Genomic DNA, 26,978 nt, shown 5'->3' on the forward strand with positions numbered 1-26,978 from the left:
GGATGAATAGCTAGAGACTGTGGCATGAATTGTACTCCAGGGGTGGCCAGATCACTAGGAGCAGGTGTCCCAGGAAATCATTCCTTACTGGCAGGTTAGGGATGAGCTATACCCTATAAAATGTAATCTGGCATGAAGGTAACAGAGCTGTAATCCCTGCCAATTTGAGGCAGGATTTCATTAAAAGAATATATGCTTTGCACCTGGGAATAGAGGCATACTTATGGCATGCTCAGGAGTGTCTACTGGTCACACACCTACTGCAGAGACTTCCTCAGCCTGATGAAGGGTTTTTAAACCCAAAAGCTTGCTATTTTTTTTTTGTTGTTGTTGTTGTTGTTGTTCCAACTGCTTAAGTTGGTCTAATAAAAAAGCAGGTTTAGGCTTGATATCAGGAGGCATTACTTTATGGTTAAGACTGCCAGGCTCTGGAATGGGCTCCCAAGGGAGGTGGTACTCTCCCCTCCTTGGGGGTCTTCAGGAGGGGGTTGGATAGATATCTAGCTGAGGTATTATGATCCCAACACTCATTCCTGCCCAAGGCAGGGGGCTGGACTTGATGATCTGTTCAGGTCCCTTCCGACCTTAGAAACTATGAAAACTTATCTACTGGTCAGGCATGAATTCCCAAATAAGGACATACGTGGAGCTTCCTGGTGTCTTCCTCCAAATCATCCCCACTTCAGCTTGTGTTCCAAATTGCAGAGCCTGCACGTTGTTAAAGAAACCAAATGCAAGGTGTCCAGATAGAGTGTGAATCACTTGCTAAACTAGTGCAAAGCCATACGGAGGAAACCCCTCAGAATCTTTTGGTGTAACTCTGTGCAGAACCTTAGTATGTCTGTGTTACAGATAGTTCTGCTAGTGCTGGAAGAGGTGTTTTCAGAAACCAGGCCGGGAGAGAATTCTAAAATATGGGTGGATTTGAAAAGAACGCATTAATGCATTTAGCATCTGATGCATCTAATTTCCATGCTAAGCAGCCTAGTAAAATCTGGAAGCCAAGGACAGCCACTGAGCAGATAGCTCTGATAGGCAAATGAGGCTAAGCCATAACTATAAACTTTTTTCTCCTTTTTTTGCTTAAACTAAACCCTTTGTGGCAGGAGATATTTTTCTCCTTTCTCTCCTCAGCACAAAGGAGGAAGCATCAAGGACAGAAACTAGCACTTTCAGTGGAGTGTTGTCTATAGCTTTTGGTAGAGCATTGTTCAAAAACTGTTACAGACTACCGGGACATGTCAAGACAGACTATGCAGTCCAGAAACAGAGGCAACCAGTAAGCATTCCAATAATACCCTTAGCTTTCCACAATGAATCATGACTACTACAAAACACTGGAAAGCAAGTTTTGCTTGGTAATGTCTAGCTGAGAACTATGGTAAACACGATTTTGGGCACAGGAAAGAAACAGATACAGCCTCAGGTAGAACAAACACTCTTGTTTAATTCCATTATAGAAATGAAAATGGTCACTTTAAACGGGAAGAGGATAATAAACCTATGGATTTCTAATAAGTAGGGACCTACTGAAATCACGGCCAAAGTGCACTGCGTGGTGGCTTCTTTAGTCTTGCAGTTTCCCAAGCTTGCCTCCTCCCCACCCCCATGCCTGATTGGCAGAGGGGCCTCACTGTTTGCTTCTGAGCAGCAGAGAGGCAAAAACCACAGTTTTAAATGTGATGCAGTTTTTGCCTCCCAGCCAGTCAGCAGCAAGCAGCAGGGCTGCTAGGGCACCTCGGCCAATCAGCAGCGAGAGCCAAAATCCACACCATATTTAAAACCAGGGTTTTTGCCTCCCCACTGATCAGGAGTGAGCAGTGAGTGGTGGGGCCCCTCCTTCAATTGGGGGTGGGGGCAGACTGGGGAAACTGCAAGATTAAAGGAGCCACTGTGCAGTGCACTTCTACCATTATTTTGGTAGGTCCCTACTAATAAGCTATTGGAAATATGTAGAGACAGAGGACACACAGTTGAACAAGATGAACCAAATCTTGAAAAAGGATAAGGTCCTTATTGCATGTGGAATACAGAGAGATTGAAATAGAAGACAGGGAGGAACAAGAAACACCAAGTGTTTCTGCTGCTCTTACATCAGCAAAAAAATCAGGCCCCACTCCATTGATGTCCCACATAGAACTGAAATAACTGAGCTCAAAATCTTACTGATGATTCTGTGGTACTTGGGGTTTTCAATAACTGAAATGCAGGGAAAAAGAAACAAAGCACTTAGTTTCATAGTAGTTAGGGGTCAGAAGGGACCTGAACAGATCATCTAGTCTGACCCCCTGCCACTGGCCGGAGCACAGACTGGGATCACACGACCCCAGACAGGTGTTCATCCAACTTCTTTTTGAATTTACCCAAGGTAGGAGCAAGGACCACTTCCCTAGGAAGTTGGTTCCAGATCCTAGCCACCCTAACAGTGAAATAGTGCCTCTACTTGTTTCAGCACTAATGTCTTCAGTAAGTATAAATGCTTTGCAATAAATTTAAATCTCTTTCATTTTCTATTGAACACACATTTTCTAACTGTAGAATGTTAATGATCAAATTATGTTAGCATTAAACAGGAATGCTGCTTCATATCTATTCCTGAGATGTAAATAAGATATTTTGCTGTTGTACATGTTATATTCTATGGACACACGCACATTATATGTATAAAACACTGCAATCTGGCCTGAATGATGCCTACACTAACACAGTATACTTTACTTTTCCATATTATCTGTTACCTTTATAGGGGGAATTTCTTATAGAACACCCTAATTTAAACAAGCTATTGTTCAACTCATTCCAGAAAAGTGCCATGAGATTGACCCCAGGGTCTCTATTAATGTTGCCTCCTTTTTTCCTTCTATCCCTCAGGACTCCAGTGCAATGCCTCAATAGACTTGATTGGTACATGCTGGCCCCGGAGTGCTGTGGGGCAGCTGGTGGCTCGCCCCTGCCCTGAATACTTCTACGGAGTGCGGTACAACACTACAAGTAAGGCAGAGGGGACTGACCAGGGGAAAGGCAGGGAGCAGCCACACCAGTGGCATTGATGTTGCAAATGAGTTTGGAATCAGTTGCTCAAAGGCAGGAGGCAGGGGGGTGAAATGGTCACAAATCACTGAGGGAAAAAGAAAAGCCCACTCCTGGCATTGAGGAGCTGGTATCTCCTATGAAGTGAGCACCCACCATGGTATGTAAATGTATAAGAGGGGTCACCCACCATGCCCCTGGATTGAGCCAAATGGTAGTGGGTAAGGGAGATGTTTCAGACCACATGCTGGTTGACAAAGAAAAAGCTTTTCTCACTGCATGACCCAGTCATTCACATCCAAGGACTGACCAGAGTGATATCCTGTCTCTGATAGTTATTTCAAAGGACGGGTCATGAAACCCCACAGTAACAGATTAAACTGTCCCTTCCACTAAGTCTCATCCTGATCTGGGGTCCAACCCTACCCCGGCCTAGCCTAGCCAGGACCCCACTCACCTTGTGGCAGGGGGCACGGACAGGGATTATCCCACTCACTCAGCCTGGCCCCAGCAACAGGGGACACAGCTCAGCCCAGCCATGTGCTTCCTGCGCTCCTACGTGCCGCCGCACCCAGCCACTCCCCATGTGTCCTGCCACTCCCAATTGTAGTGCCTCTGACGGTCGATATCAGTCTGGAGGGACCAGCCCCCCCAGACTGAGATCAACTGTCAGGGGCTCCCCAATCAACCAGTCAATCATAGTTTCATAGTTTCATAGATGTAGGGTTAGAAGGGATCTGAGTAGATCATCAAATCCAACACCCTGCCTGGGCAGGAGTGAATACCGGGCTCATATGACCCCAGCTAAGTAATCGTCAAGCCTCCTCTTAAAAACCCCCAAGGTAGGAGCCAGCACTACTTCCCTTGGAAGTTGGTTCCAGACCCTAGCAGCCCTTACTGTGAAGTAGTGTCTTCTAATGTCCCACCTGAACCTACTCTCAAACAACTTATGGCCATTATTCCTTCTTACTCCAGGAGGTGCTCAGGGGAACAGGGTCTCTCCCATTCCCTGATGATCCCCTCTGGTAAGTTTATAGATGGCCACCAGGTCCCCTCTCAGCCTTCTCTTGTGAAGGCTGAACAGGTTCAGGTCCCATAGCCTCTCCTTGTAGGGTCTGCCCTGCTGTCCCCAGATCAGGCGAGCGGCCCTCCTCTGGACCCTCTCGATGCTGGCCCATCCCTCCTAAAGTGCAGCGCCCAGAACTGAATGCAGTACTCCAACTGTGGCCTGATCAATGTCGCATAGAGGGGGAGGATCACTTCCTTGGCCCTGCTTGTGATGCATCTGTGGATGCATGACAAGGTGCAGTTAACCTTATTGACTGCATCCTCACATTGGCGGCCCATGTTCATTTTGGAATCGATAATAACTCCAAGATCCCTTTCTGTCACTGTGCTTACAAGAAGGACGTTTCCCAGCCTATAGGTATGCTGCTGCTTCTTATTGCCCAAGCGCAGTACCCTGCACTTGTCAGTATTGAATCCCGTCCTGACTTTGGAAAAGCTGACTTTGAAAAGCTAAGGAGGATTGTCAGAGAGGCCCTAAAAGGCCACAACCCAAAGAAGGATGTTCAGGATGAGTGGTTGCTCCTCAAGGGAGCAATCCTGGATGTGCAACCAAAGTCCATCTCATCTCAGAGAAAAGGCAGCAAAAGGACACAGCAGCCCCCTTGGCGCTCCAGGGAACTGGCAGACCTCCTGCATCTTAAAAGGAAGACCTACAAAGGATGGTGGGCTGGAACCACCACCAAGGAGGTATACTCTGCTCTGGTCCAGACCTGCAGAGAGCAAACCAGGAAAGCTAAGGCTGCAATGGAACTCCAGGTAGCTACAAATATCAAGGACAATAAAAAGTCCTTTTTTAGATATGTGGGGAGCCGGAGGAAAAGCAAGGGCAACATTGGACCCCTGCTAAACCAAATGGGGCAACTGACAACCAATGCCCAGGAGAAAGCCAACTTGCTAATTGGATACTTTTCGTCAGTTTTTCACCAGTCCCATGGGACACCCCTGCCCACTGTGGGTCAGGGAGGCCCAGGTGAGGGAGATTCCTTGCCCTCCATCGAAGCTGACCTCGTGAAGGAACACCTTGACAGGCTGGATACCTTCAAGTCAGCTGGCCCTGATGGGTTACATCCAAGGGTACTCAGAGAGCTGGCAAGCATCATAGCTCAGCCCCTGGCATGGATCTTTGAGAGCTCTTGGTGCTCTGGTGAAGTGCCCAAAGATTAGAAGAGGGTCAATGTGGTGCCTATCTTCAAGAAAGGGAGGAAAGTAGATCCAGCAAACTACAGGCCCATCAGCCTGACCTCTATCCTGGGGAAGGTCTTGGAAAAGATTATCAAAGAAGCCATCCTTAACAGACTAGCTGAAGGCAATATCCTCAGAAATACCCAGCGTGGGATTGTTGCGGGTAGGTCTTGCTTGACCCATCTCATTTCCTTTTATGACCAGGTGACCTATCACCTGGACAAGGGGGAAGAGATTGATGTCATATATCTTGACTTTAAAAAAGCCTTCGATCTCGTATCCCACGATCACCTCTTGGCTAAACTGGCTAGCTGTGGCCTCGATCTCACCACGATCCACTGGCTGGGGAATTGGCTCTGCGGTAGGACCCAGAGGGTGGTGGTCGATGGAAGCCAATCGTCTTGGTGTGTGGTCACCAGTGGGGTCCCTCAAGGCTCTGTCCTAGGGCCTATACTATTTAACATCTTCATCAATGATGTGGACATTGGAGTCAGAAGCGGACTGGCCAAGTTTGCCAATGACACCAAACTCTGGGGTAAAGCATCCACACCTGAGGACAGGAGGGTGATCCAGGCAGATCTTGACAGGCTCAGGAAATGGGCGGATGAGAACCTGATGGTGTTCTCCACCTTGGGAGGAAAAACCTGCAGCATCCTTATAGGCTCGGCAGTGCTACGTTGGTTATCACTACAAATGAAAGGGACTTGGGGGACATGACTGACCACAAGATGAACATGAGCCTTCAGTGCGATGCTGCGGCTAGTAAAGCAAGCAAAATGCTGGCTTGCATCCATAGATGCTTCTCAAGCAAATCCCGGGACGTAATTCTCCCGTTGTACTCGGCCTTGGTGAGGCCGCAGCTGGAGTACTGCGTCCAGTTTTGGGCTCCACAATTCAAAAAAGGATGTGGAGAAGCTTGAAAGAGCCATGCGCATGATCAGAGGTCAGGAAACAGACCTTATGATGAGAGGCTGAGAACCATGGGACTCTTCAGCCTAGAAAAGCACAGGCTCAGGGGTGATCTGATGGCTACCTATACGTTTATCAGGGGTGCTCATCAGGATCTGGGGGAATGTCTATTCACCAGAGCTCCCCAAGGGATTACAAGATTGAACGGTCACCTACTCCGCCGCGACCGATTCAGGCTGGACATAAGAAAGAACTTCTTCACTGTCCGAGTCCCCAAGGTTTGGAATTGACTGCTGTCAGAGGTGATTCAAGCACCCATTTTGAATGCCTTCAAGACACATTTGGATGCTTATCTTGCTGGGATCCTATGATCTCTGCTGACTTCCTGCCCCTGGGGCAGGGGGCTGGACTCGATAATCCTCTGGGGTCCATTCCAGCCCAAATGTCTATGAAATCTACAAAATCCTATTCTCATTTGCCCATTCCTGTAACCTGTCCAGGTCCAGTTGTATTCTGTCCCTCCCTTCTAGCATGCCCACCTCGCCCCAAATCTTGGTGTCGTCAGTGAATTTGAACAGGGTGCTTTTCTCCCCCTCATCCAAATCGCGGGGGTGAAAAGCACAGTGCAGGCCCAAGGACCAAGCCCTGGGAGACTCCACTGCCCACATCCCTCCAGGTCAAATATGACCCATCCACCACCACTCTCTGGGTGCAGCCCCTCAGCCAATTTGCAATCCATCTGACCATGTAGGCATCAATGCCACAGTCGCCTAGTTTTTTAATGATAATGGGGAAGGAGACACTGTCAAAGGCCTTCCTGAAGTCCAGAAAGACTACATCCACCGCAACACCTGTGTCCAATGATTTTGTGACCTGATCGTAGAAGGCAATCAGGTTGGTTTGACAGGACCTCCCTCTAATGAACCCATGCTGTTTGCCCCTGAGCATAATTCCGCCTGCTGGTCCTTCACAGATGTGCTCCTGGATAATTTTTTCAAAGAGATTCCACAGGATCGAAGTAAGACTAATGGGCCTATAGTTGCCTGGGTCCTCCCTTCTCCGTTTTTTGAAAATGTGGACTACATTGGCCTTCTTCCAGTCTTCTGGCACCTGACCAGAGCACCACGAGTGCTCGTAAAGCCGTGCCAGGGGCCCCGCAATAACCCCATGCAGGGGCCCCACATTACCCAGTGCCTTCTTCATACTTCCTATGTATTTAAAAAAGGACTTTTTGTTGTTCTTGATCCTTGATGCAAGCCCTAGTTCTGTATCTGCCTTAGCTTTCCTAACAGCCCCCCTACAAACCCAAGAGATGAAGGTATACTCCTCTTTGGTGACAGTCCCTCCCTTCCACTGGGTGCACATCTCCTTTTTGGCTTTCAGGCATTCCCGAATGCTTTTGGTGAGCCGGGGGGGGGGGGGCTTTTGAGCACTCTTGCCCCCTTTGATTCTCATTGGGATTGTCACCCCCTGGGCTCAGAGGATTGTCTCCTTAAGGAACGACCACTTATCTTGGACACCCGGTTCCCCTACCCTCCAGGACCCCAGTGCCTCTTCTGCCAATTTCAACTCATTTAAGTTGGCCCTCTTGAAGTCAAGGGCTCCTGCCTTGCCGCAAGCCCTTGACACCCTGTGCTGGATGGTGAATTCCAGTAAGCGATGATCACTGTCGCCCAGGTGGTCAAGAACCTGGAGTCCCCTCACCATGTCATCACCTGTGGCCAGGACCAGGTCCAGCAGGGCATTCCCCCTGGTGGGACTATGCACCTCCTGGGATCAGGATCAACCAGTTGGTGGACCACTGTTATACAGGGATTGCTTCTACAAGCCAGCTGACATTCTGATGCTCCCCAGCTCTGCACATGGAAGAATGACGGTCCCCTGATCTGGGGATGGGAAGACTGGTCCAGACTAAAACCCAGGAACCTCTGAATTTTAGTCTCAGCAGAAGTATTGGCTCACCGCAGTCAAAATCCCCATCCTTTGCTGCTGCCAACCCCTAATGCTTCTGAGAAAGGTGGGAAAAAACCCTGACACTTGTAGCAACAGGAAAGGGAGAAAAAAAATCCTTTTTAGCTCCATAGCACAACTAGTAAAACCCAGAAGCATAAGGAATACCCATAGCATAATATAGGCGTAGCTATCCTCAGATTGTCCCTGACCAATGCTTAATCCAGCTTTTCCTTGAACATTTCCAATGATGGAGATTCCACAACTTCCCTAAGCAGTGTTCCACCATTTTTCTGTTCTAAAAGTGAAGTTATTACTGAGTGCGTCTACACAAGATGTATACTACACAATTGACTAATTAGCTTCTCAGGAAATGTCACACATCTACACATGCACCCCTGTTAGGCCGAAGTAAACTAATTTACTCTGAAGAAGGATAATACCTGTAAATACACATGTAGACACTGCCCCAGCTGGCAAGCTAGCCCCATGCTGGAGCACCGTCATGCCCCAGCCAGCCCCTCCACAGCACATTTTGCTGGGGGGGAGCAGCCCCAGATTAGCAGACAGATTCCACCCCACCCCCCCACCCCCCCCGGTTGGCGCTGCTCCAACTTGGCTCAATGTGCTGCACATGAATAAACTGCAGAGCTTACTGCTGCACATGTTCAAATGGCACACTTGGGAGCAATAAACTCCAGGTCAATAAGCTCTGGAGTTTATTTATGTGCCTTAATTGCACATGTAGACACGGCCACTGATAGCCAACCTAAACTTACTTTGCTGAAACTTCAAGACATTAGACTTTGTCCTGCTCTCTACAGTGAGAAAGCAAAGGTATTCTCCCTCTTTATGGCAGCCCTTTAGACATTTGAAGACTGCTATCGTGTCCCCTATCAAGTACCTTTTCTGCAAGCTGAATATTACCTATTTCCTTCAACCTCTCCTGTATGACTTGCCTTGCAAGCCTTTTATCATTTTATCACCCACCTCTGGATCCTCTCTAACTTCTCTATGTCCTTTTTAAAATGTGGAGCACCAAACTGCACACTGTACTCTAGATGAGGCCTAACTAGTGCCAAGTAAAGGCACTAACTATCACTTCCCATGTCTTGTACCTCATGCTCCTATTGATGCAACTCAAAATCACATTTACCTTTTGTACAGTTATGTCACATTGCAGACTCATATTGAGTCTGTGATCCACCGAGACTCCCAGATCCTTCTCCACAGTCCTGCCATCCAGCCAGGTGTCATACATTTTTTAGCTGTGTTTTTTATTATGCTTTGCAAGGTGCAGCACCTTGCATTTGTCAGCACTGAACTTCATCCTGTTAGATCCATGGAATCATACAAAACTAGGGTTGGAAGGGACCTCAGGAGGTCATCTAGTCCAACCCCTGCTCAAAGCAGGACCATCCCCAACTAGATCATCCCAGCCAAAGCTTTGTCTAGCTAGGTCTTGGAAAACCTCCAAGGATGGAGATTCCACCGCCTCTCTGAGTAACCTGTTCCAGTGTTTTACTACCCTCCTAGTAAGAAAATTCTTCCTAAAATCTAACCTGAACTTCCCTTACTGCAACTTGAGACTGTTGCTCCTTGTTTTGTTATCTCCCACCACTGACAACAGTCTAGCTCCCTCCTCTTTCAAACCTCCCTTCAGGTAGTTGGAAGCTGCTATTAAATCCCCCCTCCGTCTTCTCTTCTCTAAACTAAATAAGCCCAGTTCTCTCAGGCTGTTTTCATAAGTCATGTGCCCCAGCACCCTCACCATTTTCATTGTCTTCAATTGGACTCTCTCCAATTTGTCTACATCCTTTCTGTAGTGGGGGCCCCAAAATGGACCACAATACTCCAAATGTGGCCTCACCAGAGCAGAATAGAAGGGAAGAATCTCTTGCCATTCTGATATGGATCCATTTTTAATTACTTTTACTTGTGGCAAAAGCTTGCGGTGGCAGGTGATACAAATGTTATTTGCAATAGCTCAAAACTACCCAGGTTTTAAAAGCCTCTGTTTTTCTCACTGCTGATCCCAGGCACCTGTTCCCTAAAGTGAGAGGACCATGAAGAAATTATGTTCTATTTATTCTTTTTCATGTCATTTAGATTAAAATTGCTTGAAAAGGAGTGATGAAGTTCTTCTGAGCACTAGAGATTTAGGGGAGACAAGCCCCTCATTGAGTGTGGATAGTAGTAAAGGTAGCACGTGGAGAAGAATATAATTTTTTTCTTTAAAAATATGATGATAATTGTCAACCAAAAAAAATTCCATTGGAAAAATGAATTACCCCTGGTGTTGCCCAGGGAAAAGGAAAATAGACATTTTTTTCATTTTATGTTTTTAATGTTCTTATGCTGCTGATTATCATGATTGTATACAAGGGATTATATTTAATGATGTCAAAGAGACTTAATTTGTGATGTAGGTTTGTTGTCATAGGGACTTTCCTATAAAGCTGCTTCCCAAGACCTCTTAGATTTGTTTGTTGGATCTAAAGGGTGATTTCATTGCTTGGAAGGTGAAATAGAATAGGTTTCTTTTCTTCCACTTTGATGTTTTCTTTGTCTGGGAAAGATTTTTACAGTGCTTTGATGGTTTTATAACCTTATCCCTCAGCCATCTTCTTCAATTTGTCAGGAGGGAAGATGGACAGAGATGCAGAAAAAAAGGACTGTGCAAATAAAAATAAAAAATTCTGGTCACATTTTCATATCCCTTTCATATTACCATTTCTTTTCACTTTCATGAGCTTTGCTTATATTAGGTGAGAAACAGGGAGCAGCTGGGAAATTTCAGTGCTAAGTACTGTGAGGACTTATCAGACATTCATAACCAGAGCATCTGAGTACTCTACAATCTCTGAAATCACTCTATATGCATTGTACAGGCGGGGCAGTAAGATTAGGCTATGTCTGCACTGCAGTTGAAGGTGTGGTGGCAGCCTGGTCAGTTGTAGCCACACTAACTTTAATCATGCTATCTTTGGTACCAGTAGTGTCACTGGGTAGGAGGTGAGGTGGGGACAGTGGATGGGAGAGGTAAATGAGACAGCAGTCCTGCGTACCAGTTTAGAGGGGGTACCAGAATAGTACCACATGCAGGAGTCTTTTTCCAAAGCAGGCATAACCCTATGCCAAACAGTGTGTCTGGAGTGAGTGGGGTGAATGGACTGCCCTCCCGCCAGGAGGCTTTGCCATGGGAGATGTAGCTCCATGTCCAGCAAATCTAAGCTTGCACTGGAGCAAACAGGGTACCAGAGGGAACTCACAGGAAGCCCATAGCCAGGGTTACTGCTGCTGGTGTGGAACAAGCCTGTTCTCTAGCTGCAGCAGCTGAGCTCATGCTATTACAGCTCCAGTCATAACAGTAGCAGCTGCTACTAGAGTGCAAAGAGCTGGGGAAGTAAGACTATACTTCCCTTCCTCAGTGGTCTGCATAATGCCTCCCCCACCAGCCCTGGGTACTGAAGGAGCTTGCTATGCCTCTCTTGGATACCAATAGCAAAGGACCACAGCTGCATCCAGGGGCCCTGGAAGGCTTGCTAGATTACAGGAATCTCAATTATGTCTGTTTGTCCACCTATATTGCAAAACCTTGTGAAATCCTTACACGATGGCAAGAAAGCAACTGTAATGTATGAAAACCAAGAGTCTGACTCGTTCAATATCAACAATGGAATGAGTAATGCAGGGTTCAAGCAGGAATAACATTTACTTCTCATTCCTACTTCACCATGTGTTCCATGATGTTCAAGAGGGTTTCTGTCTCAGCACTAGACATGATGGAAGACTGTTTAATATTACAAGGTTCAGAGCTAAGACAAAGGTGAAGGAGATCATCATAAGGTACCTGTTGTTTGCAGATGATGCAGCCCTTGCAGATGATGCAGTACCAGTGTTGATGCCCTGCAGCAGTGGTTGTCAACTGGGGTACAGGTACCCCTAGGGGTACTTTAAAAGGTTGAAGAGGCTACAGGGGGGCTCTCGCCACTACACATATCCTGGCAGAGGTCCAGGGGGCACGTGACCCCTGATCTGTTTGCGGGGCAGAGGCAGCTGCACGCACATGCTCAGACCCCCCCTCCAAATAATTTTAATATAAAGCGGTACATGAGCTGAAACTTTGAGACAGAAGGGGTACACTTGTTAAAAACGGCTGAAAACCCCTCCCCTACAGCATCTCATTACCAAGTTCTGTAACTCATGCAAAATCTTTTGGCTAGCAATAAGCTTGAAGAAAACTGTTATTATTCACCAAGGCTCTTCAGAACCATTTCCAGATATCACCTTAGATGGTACTCATGTTGATGACCAATTTTTCTACCTTGGCTGTACTGTTACCAGCAATGTAAATCTTAATGCTGAGCTTGCTAGTAGAATCAGCAAAGCAGCCACAAACTTTGGTCTTTTGCAAGACAGCGCCTAGAACAATAATAAACTGTCAACTAAAGTGAAAATCCATATTTATGAGGCATGTGTTTTATCCACTCTTTGATATGCCTTAGAAACATGAACAACCTACGCCAAACATACCAAAAGACTAAACAGCTTTCATGTTAGACGCCTGCGTAAAATGCTTCAAATAAGGTGGCAAGACAGGGTGACAAATGTAAACGTATTAAATCAGGCTGGTATGTCAGCCATGGGAATATTAATTAGTAAGAAAAGACTCAGGTGGCTTAGTCATGCCAGGCAAATGCCAGATCGCAAGATCCCAAAGGATGTGCTCGCAAAGGGTTTGGAAAGAGAGGCACGCCGCTGTGCAGATTTTGGGATGTTTGCAAAGATGACTTCGCATCCTTTGGAATCTGTGGATGATTAGGAAAGGAGTGCAGAATTTCACTCTGGTTGGTGGAGTCAGCTTACAGCTGGAGGAAGGCACTGCAAGGCCAACTGCATCAAGTTTTTTGATGACAAGCATCAGAAGACGAAATAATCTGCTGCTCTGATTCAGAGCATTACTAGTGTGTCAGTGTGCCCTACCTGTGGGCAGGACTGTCACTTGCTCATTGGACTTAGCAGCTGTCAAAGAACTCATTGGTGCATACACCATGCTCTGTAAAGAATAACAGTGCTTAACTGAGTTGTGTTTGCCTCTGCTGTAATCACACTTTCCACTACAGTGCCAGTGTACTCACAGAAATGCCAAGTGGCCTATTCAAGGTCTATGGGGCATCAATGAGATGGCAGAGAGTGAAACTCAGGCACCCTGAGCCCACAGGTGGCATGCTAATCACTGGACCATACTGCCAAACACCTGGCCTGCACATGAGCATTGGGCAGTTATAAATTCCACCCAAACTCTTAGCATCCTGAATCTTCAAAGCAGACCTCTGAATAGCACCTCTGCTCAGGCAAAGCCACAGAATCTCCTTCCCCTAGAGTTCCTGGCAGCATCCAGACCTATTAAGAAATATGATCTGCTTTACACACACACACACACACACACATACACAGAGAAACATCAACATTTATTCATATTTTTTTTTTGAACCAGTTGATAATGTCCTTTTTTCATGAATAGTCAAAGATCTCTGGGATACTACTAGATCATTTCTTTTTGTGAGCACTTAATCTAGGAATTGCAGCTGCCTTTGCATTTTGTGCACCACTGACAACACAACAGAACTCCATCTCCTAATGAAGAGGACTAACAATAGACTACATTGAAACATGGACTTCAACAGCCACCTAACACAGCTATGAACAGTTGCCTTTAAGGGGGCACCTGAATTTGAACCAGTGAACTACTTGAGCTGCAGTGAAATGCTCTACTACAGAGCTGTACCCCCTTGGTTTTGGGTGTGGGGGGGGTGCTAATTTTTTTTTTTAAAAGAACAATTAATGTATTGGTTCAGACCTTTCTCTTAATTTCCTAACTAGATGCAACACTGCTGAGTTAATTTGGCTCTTACTGTTGCTATTAATAATACTGCTCGGTCACTTTTGAAGCTCACTTATTGACCAACATCCCTCTGTGCTAGGTGCTGTACAAACACAGCATTAAAATGGTCTCTGCCCCAGTGTGTTTATAATCCAAGCCTTTTGTATGCCTTCTTGTAGCCTTGTTGAGGATGGTGAAGCATTCTGAGTTCCACTGTGGGTGTGCCCCTGGGAAGCAGAGCCCTTTGGAGGGCTGTGAGTGCCAGTTCTGACTACCAGTCCCCACATCCATGTTCCTTGCTCTCTCTCCTGCTCACTTGCCTCTCCACACAGTACCTGCTCAATAACTTTGTCCTCCATCATGTCCCTACACCCAGTCCTCTCAGAATGAGTTTGTTCTTCTGTCAGGGCTTTGCAAGCAAATATATTAAACGAATTGGGTTCATGGAGAAAACCAGGTTTTGCGAGACCTGAGCTCAACTTTCAGCTTAGCTGCTCTGTGACTCTGAGCAACAAAATTTGCCCTGAATCATTTTACAGATGCCTGAATGGGTGCAGGCATCTGTGTTGTGTTAGTACAACTCTAATCCAAGCACCTAGGGTGCTGACAGAGTGCAGCCCCTGCTCTAATTTATGGTGCATTATATAAAGTGCCATGAGTTAAAGCCCTTTTCCCCCCCAGACTAACAAACATTCGCTTGTTGTTTTGGGGGGGAGGGGGCAGGGGAAATCAAGCCTGCCTGCAGCGGAGGAACTGCTCCTCTCCCCCCAGCCCTGCCCACCACCTAGCTCTGGTGCTGTGTGCAGGAAGGGAAGCAGGGGGCAGGGGTGGAAATCATGAGATGGGGGAGACTCAAATCCATCCTCCCCAACCAGCTCAGGCCAGGCAAACCCCAGTCTGCAACTTACTCTTCCTCCCCTATCTCCCTCCTTTCCAGCAGACAGCCCCAGGGGTAGGCTGGGCTGCATCAGCCCAGTCCGGACCACACAACAGATTAACTCTAGGGAACACAAGTTCCCTAAGATGCTTCAAAGTGGAGTACCTTCATCTGATCCCTTGTTTGATGAGGGTTAATTTGGCACACAATCAACCACTTTTAAAGCACTCTGCAGCCATGTACATGTGTCATGCCATGGCTATATAGAGCTTTCAGGGGACCAATTGCACAACAAATGTAATTTCTGTCTGTGCCCCTAGTTTCACCAGTCCTGGAGACCTTCTGAGCTGAAGAGGAAGACTAGTACCATGAATATGACCCAGCATTCAGTGGGGCAGCGCAGCGTGTGGGTCATGAGGACAAAGAGCACAGGCTAGCTGGGTTAGATGACGGCTACATTTGAGAACACTGGGGGATAATATTTTAAACTCTGTGGTTTCATCACTAGTCTTGGAACTTGCAAGCCTGGATGTCACAATGGAGCACATGGATCTGCCTATCCTGTGTGAGGAGTGTAGGGATCAGGATCAGATGAAGATGGAGGAGGAATTTTCTGCATCCATGATTATGTGATGGCCCAAAAGGAATGAAGATGCCAAATGCACACAGAAGCTGAAACTATATGCGCAGTTTGGACAATTCTGTCTCCACGCCATTATGAATTCCCACCAGCATGCTGAGATTTCATGGCCCATTAGCTTTCAACCAATGTTCATTAACACTGCTGGCCTTTCTGAGACAGCTGCCGTATTTGGACTGGCTTGAAACTGCCAGGGCATGGGGAGTGGCAAGTGCAATAATTCCCCCTCCTTTTGGCTTTCTCCTCAGTATTTCGCATCCGATCAAAAGTTAATTCCTCAGAGACATTTAAGGGTCAGAAATTGATCCCAGGCTGGAACCATGCAAAAGAAGATCCCACAAAATCAGTAGACCACCAATAGATCAACGGTAATCCCTGCAAATTCTCCAGAGCTGTCATTGTAATGCTTGGTCTCTTATCCATGTTCACAGGTCTCTAATCTCTTATGTGGCCCTCCTGCTGGAAACAGTATTAAAATATGCATTAAAAAATAGGTGATACAAGATCTCAACAGCCTGCCTGCTTGTAACTAGAAGCTTCTCACAGGGCGTGCTAGAGATCTGCTATGTCCTGTCAAGACCATTTATTGGCCCCCCTGATGTCCTGTTCAGGTGCCTCTGGATGTCCTGGGCTACTAAAGGTCTCAGGGCTAGAGATTCTTCTCAGGGTGTTTGGGGATTTATCCTACTGAAAGCTGGTACTTCACAGGCAGAGAATAGCTGGCAGAGCAAGCCAGCCAAGTCATGGGGTGGGAAAAATGTTGGTTTTGCATGCCATTCAAGAGAGTGACCCCAGTACTGGAACTGAGCATTCAAGCCAGCAGTTACACGGAGGAGATTAACCCCTGCTGAGCCACCTACTCCACTCCAGGCCCCATAGCACTGAAACCAAAGGAAGAGTGCCTCCATGGCCCCACTGGGTTATTCACACCATTCTCTACCAACAGTGCCTAAGACTGCATTGGAGTCAGTTACTTTTGGAGGTTCCCCCTTATTAACCTACCTGGGGGCATGACTACATGGCTTCTCTCCAGCTCCATGTCCACCACTGACAAAATAAGCCCTGCCTGGGGCTGCACTCAGACGCTTTATCTCAGGAGAGGTTGGGAGTTGTGAAAAGAGAGGGGGCTCAAGTTCTGTCCGAGTCATTCCTGAACCTCTGCTCTGACTAATCATAGATCTTAGAGGAACTGGAACAGGAGCAAGCAAGCAGGATTTATTTTATCAGCCGCAGCTTGGAGTCAGGAGGAAAGTTTCGTCCATTCACCCAACCTCACCACAATGCCATTTTTCAGTTGAGGAACGTTTGGCCTTTGGGCTAATAATAGAACGGGTTTGCTGTCACCCGAGTTCTTTCATTCTTCTGATGCTAATCCTAATAGGATGCTGCTTTGGGCCTGTCATAGCAGTTTCTTCTCAATGTTGCCTGCAGTCAGCCCAGCCCATGAAGCCTCTCCATCTGGCCTGTAGTACTGCTACTGGGCTAGGGAAGTTTGGGGCATGAATGGGGGGAGCATGTCCCACCGCTGAATTTGGAGTCCCCTTTCCCCCATGCACATGGCCTTCAGCAGTAGAAGGGTGGGCAAGGGCTGTGTTGAAATAGCCCCTTAACCCTGTGGCTGCTCAACAAGTTGCCTTTCATGTGAAAAGCAGTCATTTGGCCCATACGTTTGTCATACCACCTCCACCATTGCACCATTCCTCAGGTTAGATCTGCTGCTGCCCAATGCCCTAGACTAGACCCAACCTATGAGGAGCCTCATGGTTGTGATGGAACCCAGGGTAATCTGATGATCCTCAAGGGCCCCTCCACATTCTTTCTAGCAACTAGAAGTGTGTGGATCAGGTAGGAAGAGTAGTGTGACAGTGATTGTAAACGTATCTCCCACTGTAATCTCCCACAATATCTCCCACAATAATGATGATTCTAAGGAAAGTTCATGCCCATTAGCTTTGACAGAAACTCAGCGCATCTACATGAGATGCTTTACTCAAGATGCGAGCTAATTCCTACTCAGTAAATGTCACCGTCTACATGTGCAAGCATTTACTGCACAGTAATTTGCTCTAATTGTGAGTAAATTTGCTACCTTCAAATGCAAATAGCAAATTTACCCTCGATTACTTACTGCGCAGTAGGGCAAATGTGCTCGGGCGGCAGGGGGTGGGAGATTGTTCCCTGCCCCCGGAAGCTACCTGCTGCCAGGGTGGGCTCCACCAGTGGAGTATGGGTGGGGACTATGTGCCCCTGCGCTGACAGCAAGGAGCTCCTTGCCCCCACTTCACAGTTGCAGGGTTCAGGCTGGGAGATCCTATGTCCCAGCTCCAGCTCTGCAGTCATGGGGCCAGTGCTGGGAGATTCTTCTCTCCCAGCACCAGCTCCGCTGTCACAGGGCTTGGGCTGGGAAATAAGGATCTCCCAACCCAGGACCTGTGACAGCAGAGCTTGGACTGGCAAATAAGGATCTTCCAGCCTGGGCCCTGCGATTCCTGGGAGCTCCCTGCTGCTGGGGCAGAGGGACATTGCTCCCACCCAGGCTCCAGTGGCAGAGGTGCCCATGGCAGCAGGAAACTGCTAGCATCAGAGAGCAGTGTCTGAGCCCCGCCAGGAGACAGCTGTCTCCTGGCTCATGCTTCCTGCCAGCCCCTGGGCTAGCACCCTGGAGGAGCCTACAGCTCCCCCTGGCTGCTGCAGGGACATGGTGCAGGACCACAGGGAGTGGGAGCAGTATACCGCTAAGAGCCGCAAATCTGCTTCTCCATCCCTGCATGTGTAGATACATGCCCAGGAGAGTTTACTTTAGAGTAAACTGTTCCTGGATTATTAGTACATGTAGATGCACCCACTGGGAAGCATTTGATAAGATTTGGAAGCAAAATACTGCACTTCAATATGTCAGACTCTGGCTTTAAAAACTATTAATAGCACAGTGGAAGCAAATAGCAAGAAGAATTCCAGACAACTCTTCTGTCTTACACCTCCTGCTGCCAGAGCCACCACCTAGTGTTAGACCCAGACTCCTCCTGAGATTTTGAAATGGTTGCAGGTAGTTTCCCTTAACTTTTCTTTCCTAATGGGACAGAGGGAGAGCCATGTTAGTCTGAAGTCAGGCAGACTGCAGAGCTGGGTGGCACCTTAACACTAAATACTAACTAAGACTAGTCCATTCACGTCTGATGAAGTAGGCTGTTGCCGATGTAAGTTTATGCCTTTCCAAACACATTACTGAAAGGCAGGGATTTTCACCCTGTCTCTACAATGGCCGATTGGCATGGCGGCAGCAAAAGTGCCGGTGGCAGAAATGGTGGTGGCACTGGCGGTGGCTGCTGAGTACCCCCTGAGGCCTTCTCAAGTACCCCCAGGGGTACACATACCCCCGGTTGAAAACCCCTGCTCTAAGGTGCTGCCCAGCCCCACCTTCTGCTTGAAGCTTTTCTAATGAGATTTCTATCCAGACCGAGACAGGAACAAGATCAGGGTGGAACACACTCTCTGAGTATTTCCAGTGCAGCTTTGGAGATGTCAGCCTTGGAATGCAGTGACTTCTTCTCATTTTGAGGGTGATTCTCTGGACCTTGACACCAACCCCCTCTACAAGCACCTACCTCTTCCTTTCCTGCTCATAGTTTTTTTTGAAGGAATAAACATGACATCTACTGAACTAGTAAATGACTGAGCACTATTCAGGGAAATAAGATCCAATTGTTCTAGTGCCATGGCAACCTAAATTAGTCTCATCATAACAACAATATCTTTTTCTAAAAGGTTTGTGTCTGGCTTATTTCATCCTGTGCCATTAACCCTCCCCTGTGTTTCTTTCTCTCTTCCAGACAATGGGTACAGAGAATGCCTTGCAAATGGGAGCTGGGCTGCCCGCGTCAATTATTCCCAGTGCCAGGAGATCCTCAGTGAGGAGGTACATGCACACAGGCCATTCAAATTGGCCAGGCCTGTTTTATGGAATTGGGAGAAGGGGAGTAAGGAGGAGGAAGAGGAAGTCAAGGTTTAAAAGAAAATTCAAGGCTTTGTGACAAGCTTAGTTCAAGGAAGTTTGATAAAAGTCATCATTGATAGGACTGGTGTCTTTATGATGAAGCTTAGCAAACTTCAAGTGAGTGTCAGGGGACATTCGTAATGCTTCACCTTGTAGTGGGTTCTTAAGAGCAGGACTTGAACCTGAGACCTCTGTATCATAAAGTAGAGATCTCTTCTGCTGGAGCAAAAAGGTCAACTCTTCTAATTTTGAGTTCAGCAAGCAAATCTACCCCACTAAGTGGACCACTTATTCCACTAAAGCAGGGATGTCAAACATAAAGCCCACAGGTTGGATTTGGTCCACAGAGCACTGTCATCTGACACACAGGGATTCTGGAGGGGCCAAGAACTCAGGGGTGGGGTGAGTGGAGAATCCATGGTACAGAGTCCCGCTGGGGGTGCATTTCTGTGGCAGGAGTGAGTGACAGTTGTGTTAACCCCAAGAGATCTCTGATGCCACTGGGCAACTTTGTCTTGAAGTTAGGATAGTTTTAGTCCCCTCAGAATTGCACTTCTAGGCACAGAAGATTTATGCCAAAAATAAAATCCAAAAAATACCCCACCTTCAATTTATTCTCAGTTCCTTGGTAACTAGCATAAGATAGTGATAGACATTACCTGTTGATAGGTGTTGGCTTGTGTAGACTGAGTGAGCTCATTCTCAGTTCAGGTCCCTCTGGATGTTCTTCCACGACAGATGACACCAAGCAAATGCCTTTGTTAGTGTCAAAGATGCTGAATGGGGATGTGCAGGTTGATTGGAATGCTAGATGGCACCGAGTGTCAGAGGTACTAGCCAAGGCCATGCACTATCACTTAATAAAGGGGAAGAAAAAGGTACAAAGAGCAAAATATAACAGTGTCTTGTATATGTGCCGTCATCCATAAAGCCACAGGCAAAGGTTCCAAGAATTAGGGAGGCAGTTGGAACTATACGACTTCTCCGTGTCCTCCCAGTTCCAGACTGCTGTAGGGGCCCAGGCAGCTTTAAATTACAGCAGCCTGCCCACATCTAATCGTGACTTCTAACCCCTTCCATCCCATCTCCTGTATACCACCAGCAGATTCTCTGTGCATTGGGTTTTGGAGGTTCGGAGATGAGAGTGGAGCATGATAGACATTGCAGCCAGGCAGAGGGCGGGGAGATCCTTCCCAAAATCTCGGGTCCAGAAAGGGCTGTTACACTTCTGTAGACCATCAATTCTCAAGGTTTTTGGTCAATAGATCACCGTCAGCCATCAAAATTTCTTGCAGATCACAATACATGTTTATCATCCAAAACTATAATGGTGTGATGAGTCCCGTGCAGTCTTTGGAGCAGCTGTTGCCCACATATCATGGTCTCACAGGTCACCAGTGGGCCTTTGACCACAGTTTGGGAGCTACTTCTTCAACCTGTCGCCTGCATAACATAAACTAGAGAATGTCATCCTCGGTGCTGAGTCTGTCCCTGGTGGTTGAGCTTGAATGATATCTCAGCTCCAGTGTGATGTCTCAGCTCCAAGTGTTAGAGAAGCAACTGTGCCCAGGGGTGAACCCTCCTTCTAGCCCATTAACTTCCCTTGTTAAAATGTGTGCCTCTGCTTTCCAGTTTGAAATATTCTGACTTACATGCACAGCTGTTGGCTTTTGCCTTGCCACTCCCTGCTGAGTTAAAAAGCCCTCCGGCATCACAAATCACGTCTTGTTCCTCCTGTTTCTCTTTCTTATTTCTAAAATGAAATAGAGAGTACAAAGCAGGGTGAAAAGGTTCTTCTGTTCCTGGTAGTTGCTGGTGCTGCATGCTCATGGGTAACTGGAAAATGGGTGATGGTAGGGAGTGTTTGTGACAGGGGACATAAAGGGAGGAGAAATGAATTTTGCAGGAACCAAGAGAGTTGTAACTATGCTGACCTTGCCTCTTGGAAAAGGGAGGGAAAATGAAGGGTGGATATTTGCAGCTGATAACTCCGTCTGGCATTTATTACACTGACATTTCTTGCCAGGAATGGCTTTCTCACCCAGTTAATCACTAATTCACAGATTGGATGAGTGCTTAACAGTAGGAGGAATCAATTAATGTAATTACCACGCATGCCTTCCCAGGATCCCCTGCTTAAACCCACCACCAACCCTCTCTCCTGCCCCGCTAGAGAAAAAAGGAATTAATTGAGACATCGGATGTATTAGGCTTCCAGGTAGCTTCACAATATTCTAATTAAACAAGAGACCTCTGAGATTTTCCATATAATGGCTTCACAGAGGTCACTTCACTGAGGAGAACTACTCTGAGCACTACACAGTTATCTAAGCTATTAGTCCCCCTTATTGAAGTGTGCACAGACAAGCCCCATGAAGGGGAGAAGACACTTAGCTCTAGACTGCAGAGGCTTGGTAACCAAGGGCATGTCTATACTATAGCAATAGGGTGCTGAGTCATATCACTGGGGAAATAAGCCCTTCCCACACACCCAGACCCCAGCATATCAACCCAGAGGGCACATCTACATGAGACCTTTACTGAAGAGTAGACTAATTAGCTCCTCAGTAAATGTCTCGTGTCTATACATGCGGCCCTCTTAGGCTGCAGGAAATGAGCTCCCCACAGGGTAGTACTTGTAAATACAAGTACTATTCTGCTGCAGAGTTTTTTTACTCCACAGCAGCGCACATGCAGACACTGATGTGGCTTGCTGGGGCACAAGGGTGCTTCAGTGCAGGGGCTGCCTGCCAGCTAGCCCTGCACCGTAGCATCTTCGTGCCTCACCCAGGCCTTCTGCAGCAAGTTGAGCTGAGTCAGAGTGGCCCAGCTCTTGGGTGGTGCTCTAATTAAAATGCCCACAGCATCTCATGTATTCAGTGTCCAACATGTCAAAATGGCAGCAGGGGCATCTCTCTTTAACTAAAGTTCGTTCAACGGGCTTTAGTTGAAGCATCCCCACCGCCATTTTGACATGCAGGGCGTTGAATATACGAGATGCTGCAGCACACTGAAGCATTGATTAGAAGGCTCCAGCAAACTCTAATTGAGTCTGCCCTGACATGTACTATCAGAATGTGTTGAAGCACATGTTAACAGTGCCCTAAGATTGTGGGTAAAGTTTTCAAGAGCACCAAAAATGCTAGGGTACCTAAAGTTTTGGGGTTCTCAGTTCATATACCTGGAGAAAGTTGGATTTTCAGAATGTGTTGAGGCATACAGCCTCCAAAAATAAGGCTCCTTGCAAGCATCTCAGTCAGAGCGCCACAAATTCAAGGCGCTCCAAACCACTACTGATTTTTGAAAATCAAGCTAGTATTTTGTTTTGTTCTTTTAACGTTCCAGGGTGGTAGCAGTAAAACAGGGAAGGAGCTTTTGAAAAAAGCAGTCCTGATTTTCACTGACAATCGGGCCACTATGCATGCCTTTGGCTTTGGTAAAAGGGTCTTGAAGTGAGAACAAATGCTGTTTACACTACCTTTGGACCCTTTTATGCTACCCCTATGGGGGGCATTCCTGTAGCTGAGAATTTATTAGGGCCATAGCTGTCTTGAGATTGTCCCTTTTGGGCCCTGTGATGATTCCCTTCATGATGTCCTTGGCTGGGAATTTTCTTTTCTTTGTTTTCACCTCTTTCTTAAAGATTTAATAAGAAGACATTTAAACCAAGAACCCTCCAGCAGGGCTGAGATGCGATCAAGCAGAAGCTCATATGCACATTCTGTATCTGCTGCCTCATCTCTCTCCTAAGCCATCATGGTAAACGTGTACCATGCAGGAAAGCTTTTTGTCCTCCACCCACTTTCACCCCAGGTGTGGGGTGATTCACAGGTGATCCACAGGCAGCCAGGAGGACAATGCAAAAGATATGGAACCACTGAATTAAATCTTAAGGAGGGTATCTATGGGAAGAAGAGGCAGAAGGAAACCAAAGCAAGGTGTTCAGAGGAGACAGGGTAGAGAACCCTAGTGTAAAACTCATGATATTTGCAGGCCCTCATTCTGTTTGTGTGCTGTCTTCCTCTATCCTGCACTGTCTAAAGAGACTGGGAGTCACTGGGGATAGAGACAGTGTCTCAGTAGCATAATGCCAAGATCTTTCTTTAGGCAACTTCAGCACACTTTACAAAGGAGGTCAGCAACATTATCTCTGTTTTTTGGAGGAGTCCGGCCACCAGGATCATAATAGAGACAGGGATGGAGCAGGGTTCACTCTTCTTTTCACCAGCCAGATGTCTAAATGCTGTCTGACCTAAGGGAGCCTTGGTTTTGGAGAAGGCTGTAGGTGCTACTGAATTATTGCTTACCATTGTAAATATTGAGCAAGGCTTTGGGAGTTGTACATCCATGCATCTAAGCACTAGCTGCTCTCCACATATCACCACCAGCCATTTTGTATAAATAACTTCTGCCTCTGTCTTGTGGTCTCCCATGCTGCATGACCTCTGCTCCTTTGGCAGCAGGACTTTCTCACTGATTTTTTTCCTCATGTCCCTCCCTGTGGTCCTGGCATTAAGAATTGTCCTAGGTGCCCATGGAAACAAGAAGAATGCTTTCTGAACAGCTGTGGGGAAGAAAGGGTACTTGTAGTAAGCCATAAATCTGTGGGTTGCCCAGCTTCCTGCCCCTGCAACCTAGGATGCTGGCCAGGGAACAGGGCACTGCATTGAATTCTCCTAGATGGTGAGAGATGCATTTGGCGCTTCAGTAAAATGCCCAGTATCCAGCCCCACTGTAAGGGTTTCAAGAGGGTGTGACATGCAATGACTCCCAGGTTTCAAAGGCAGAAGGACAGGGCATTGCTGAGCACATGTCCAGATCACCTCCACACTACCCAGAAGTGCTGCCACCCTCAGTTTCCCCAAAGAAGCTGACAAGGCCAAAGTCATCAAGGCTTGGGAAGGTTCTTCGAAGTCTGTAGCTCTGAACCACCGTGGTCCTTCCAACTGGGGTTTCTCACAAAGCCAGCAAAAGCATGTGATACCAGGGAAGACCAATCATTATGGGCTGATGATTCAGCCCAGTGGCCTGACCTTCTGACCACTTCTGATTCCCCACTTGTACCTTCTCTCCCTCAGAAAAAGAGCAAGCTGCATTATCAAATCGCTGTCATCATCAACTACCTGGGGCACTGCGTCTCGCTTGGGGCCCTGCTCGTCGCCTTTGTCCTCTTCATGCGCTTGAGGTGAGAAACACCCCTCACCAGCTCCAAGCCTACTTGCTTACCCCTCACCAGCTCCAAGCCCAATGGCTGCTCAGTTAACGAGTTGCCTTTGCAGCCTGGATCTGTGCAGATAGGAAGAAACTGTGGGAACTGAGCTAAGACCCCCACACTAAAACCAGGGAGCAGCAGTCTCTTGTGAAGCCCTATGAGTTGCACTTGGTTTTGGCATCTACTACCTGCCTGTCTGGTCTCCTCATTGCAGGAGGTGAATGATTCAACTCTACTTCCTTCCCCACTCCTACAAGCTGGAAGCAATTACAAGCCCAGGGGAGAGGGAGTTAATATCTTCCCACCCATTTTCAATGTGTTAGGAATATTGAAACAGAGAAAGTTGCAGCATGTCTCTTACTGCTCTTAGGAGTCAGGTAATGCCACAGTCCTGCCGCCTCCTCACCCAGAAGAAAAGCTCAGCTCTGACACAAAGCTTCACTAAATTTAATTCAATCACGAAAGAGAGAAATAGGAGCAGGCCTTTCACAACATCTCTGCCACATGCAGCCCACGAGATCTAATAGTGCCCCCCAACCCTTCCTGTGTCCACAGGAGCATCAGGTGCCTGCGTAACATCATCCACTGGAACCTGATCACAGCCTTCATCTTACGAAATGCCACATGGTTCGTGGTACAACTCACAATGAACCCGGAGGTGCATGAGAGCAATGTGGTAGGTATGGCACTGCCAAGGAAGGGCTGCAATACATCCAGTGTAGGGATGACACACGGGTTGCATCCATATCAGTGGGGAAGACAAAGGAGTTGGGTGGTACAAAGGAGGGCTGGTCTCTACCCCACAAAGCTGGTGCCATAACCACAGCTATGGTTTCAGTTTCTGTTCTAGGGCAGGCAGTGCCCAGTGCGGGAATGAGGTAGTAGTCAGCATTGGGCTTGGCTTCTAGCAGCAGTGAATGCCCTAGCTAGCAGGGTGCTCAGTGTAGGCAGTACTAGAAGGTGTGCCACTTTGGCTGATAGATCCTGCTTGCAGGAAAAACACTTTGCTAGTACATCTCACTCCTGGCCCATAACTTCCACTGACATACCAGGGCTGGACTCCTCTCCCTCCCCTAGCTCTGCTCATGCACTTTGCTCTTGACCCATAGCACCCTATGCCTCTCCCCAACTGTGATGCATGGGCAAAGGTAGCTTATCCAGCTCCTTCTTGTGCTCTTTGGTCCAACCCCACTCAGGAGCCGTGAGCCCCTCCCATTCCTTGTTGAGAGGAGTGGGGGCTGGACTCATCTGGGTTTTTGGTCCTGCCCTCTCATGTCATGCTTCTGCATCTCTCATAGTCCCAGAAGAAGTCAGGGGTTAGTTTGGGAGTGAGAGAGCAATGTCTGCATATTGCAGACTGTCAGGATGAAACAAACTTGTCTTCTCTGTCATTTTCCAGAAACCAAATTATGCCTTGACCCCATCCCACATAAGCCCCAGTCCAGGAGTCAGTGAGTACAGAACCAGTCCCAGTCACCACTGAAATCATTCCCTGGCATTGCTTTCTCCCTCCTGGGGCACACTCTGTCCTGTCATGCCAGGGCTAGCTCCTGCACTCTCCCATCTGGCCTTTCACAATATCCAGGATCTGTGCAGCTGCTGTGTGGAGTTCAAGAGGCATTTATATTCTTAATATCCAATAGTACTTGGGAGCTTAAGAATAATGGGGAATTGATTGAATTTGAAGCCTGGTTAATTGGTTGGAGATGGGGAGGGGAGGGGAGGGGAGGGGAGGGGACAGGGGGAGGGAGAGGCATCCCAGATGGCAGCTTTGCACAGGCTGCAGAAAGAAATGAAGTGTTCACCTGGCCATGACCATCATTCCCTGGGGCTTGTGGAAAGAGAGAGAATGGGACATGGGTTCTCCTCCTGGGCTAACAGCTCCCTGCCTGCTCTGTGTGGTTTCAGCAGAGCTGTGTCAGGTGGCATGAAAGGGGAGTTGCATGCTCTGTAAATGGGAAAGAGAAGGAGACATAAAAATATTGGTGAGGAAAGGAATCAAGTCTGTCAGTGTCCAGAGTAGCCCTGAAAAATACCTATACTTGAGCTTTCTCTGCAGGGAATTGACCTGGAGAGATGCACTCTAAGGCCACATCCAGACGAGTGTGGATGTGCAGTATGTGGTGCCGCAGACCTCTTTGCAGCACCACACACCACACATGCAGGCATTACCCACACTGCTACCTTGCAGGGGGTGGGGTTTGATCCCAGGAGATCCCGGGGATAAAA

General features: G+C 47.4%; 1 protein-coding gene across 2 annotated transcripts in view; it reads left to right on the forward strand.

Annotated features, from left to right (window-relative positions):
* The window catches only part of CRHR1 (corticotropin releasing hormone receptor 1), a 131,648-nt gene that overhangs the window by 76,296 nt on the left and 28,374 nt on the right, over positions 1–26,978 (forward strand). Inside the window, exons 3-6 of one of the 2 annotated variants that reach the window (XM_019500696.2) lie at positions 2,872–2,991; positions 19,374–19,459; positions 24,616–24,722; positions 25,305–25,425. In XM_019500696.2, coding sequence (XP_019356241.1) covers positions 2,872–2,991; positions 19,374–19,459; positions 24,616–24,722; positions 25,305–25,425 — 434 coding nt within the window. Of the gene's footprint in view, positions 1–2,871; positions 2,992–19,373; positions 19,460–24,615; positions 24,723–25,304; positions 25,426–26,978 lie in introns of those variants that run through there. The other variant, XM_019500703.2, reaches the window with a different exon arrangement.

The sequence above is a fragment of the Alligator mississippiensis genome, chromosome 4 (genome assembly GCF_030867095.1).
Source record: "Alligator mississippiensis isolate rAllMis1 chromosome 4, rAllMis1, whole genome shotgun sequence".
Taxonomy (NCBI): domain Eukaryota; kingdom Metazoa; phylum Chordata; order Crocodylia; family Alligatoridae; genus Alligator; species Alligator mississippiensis.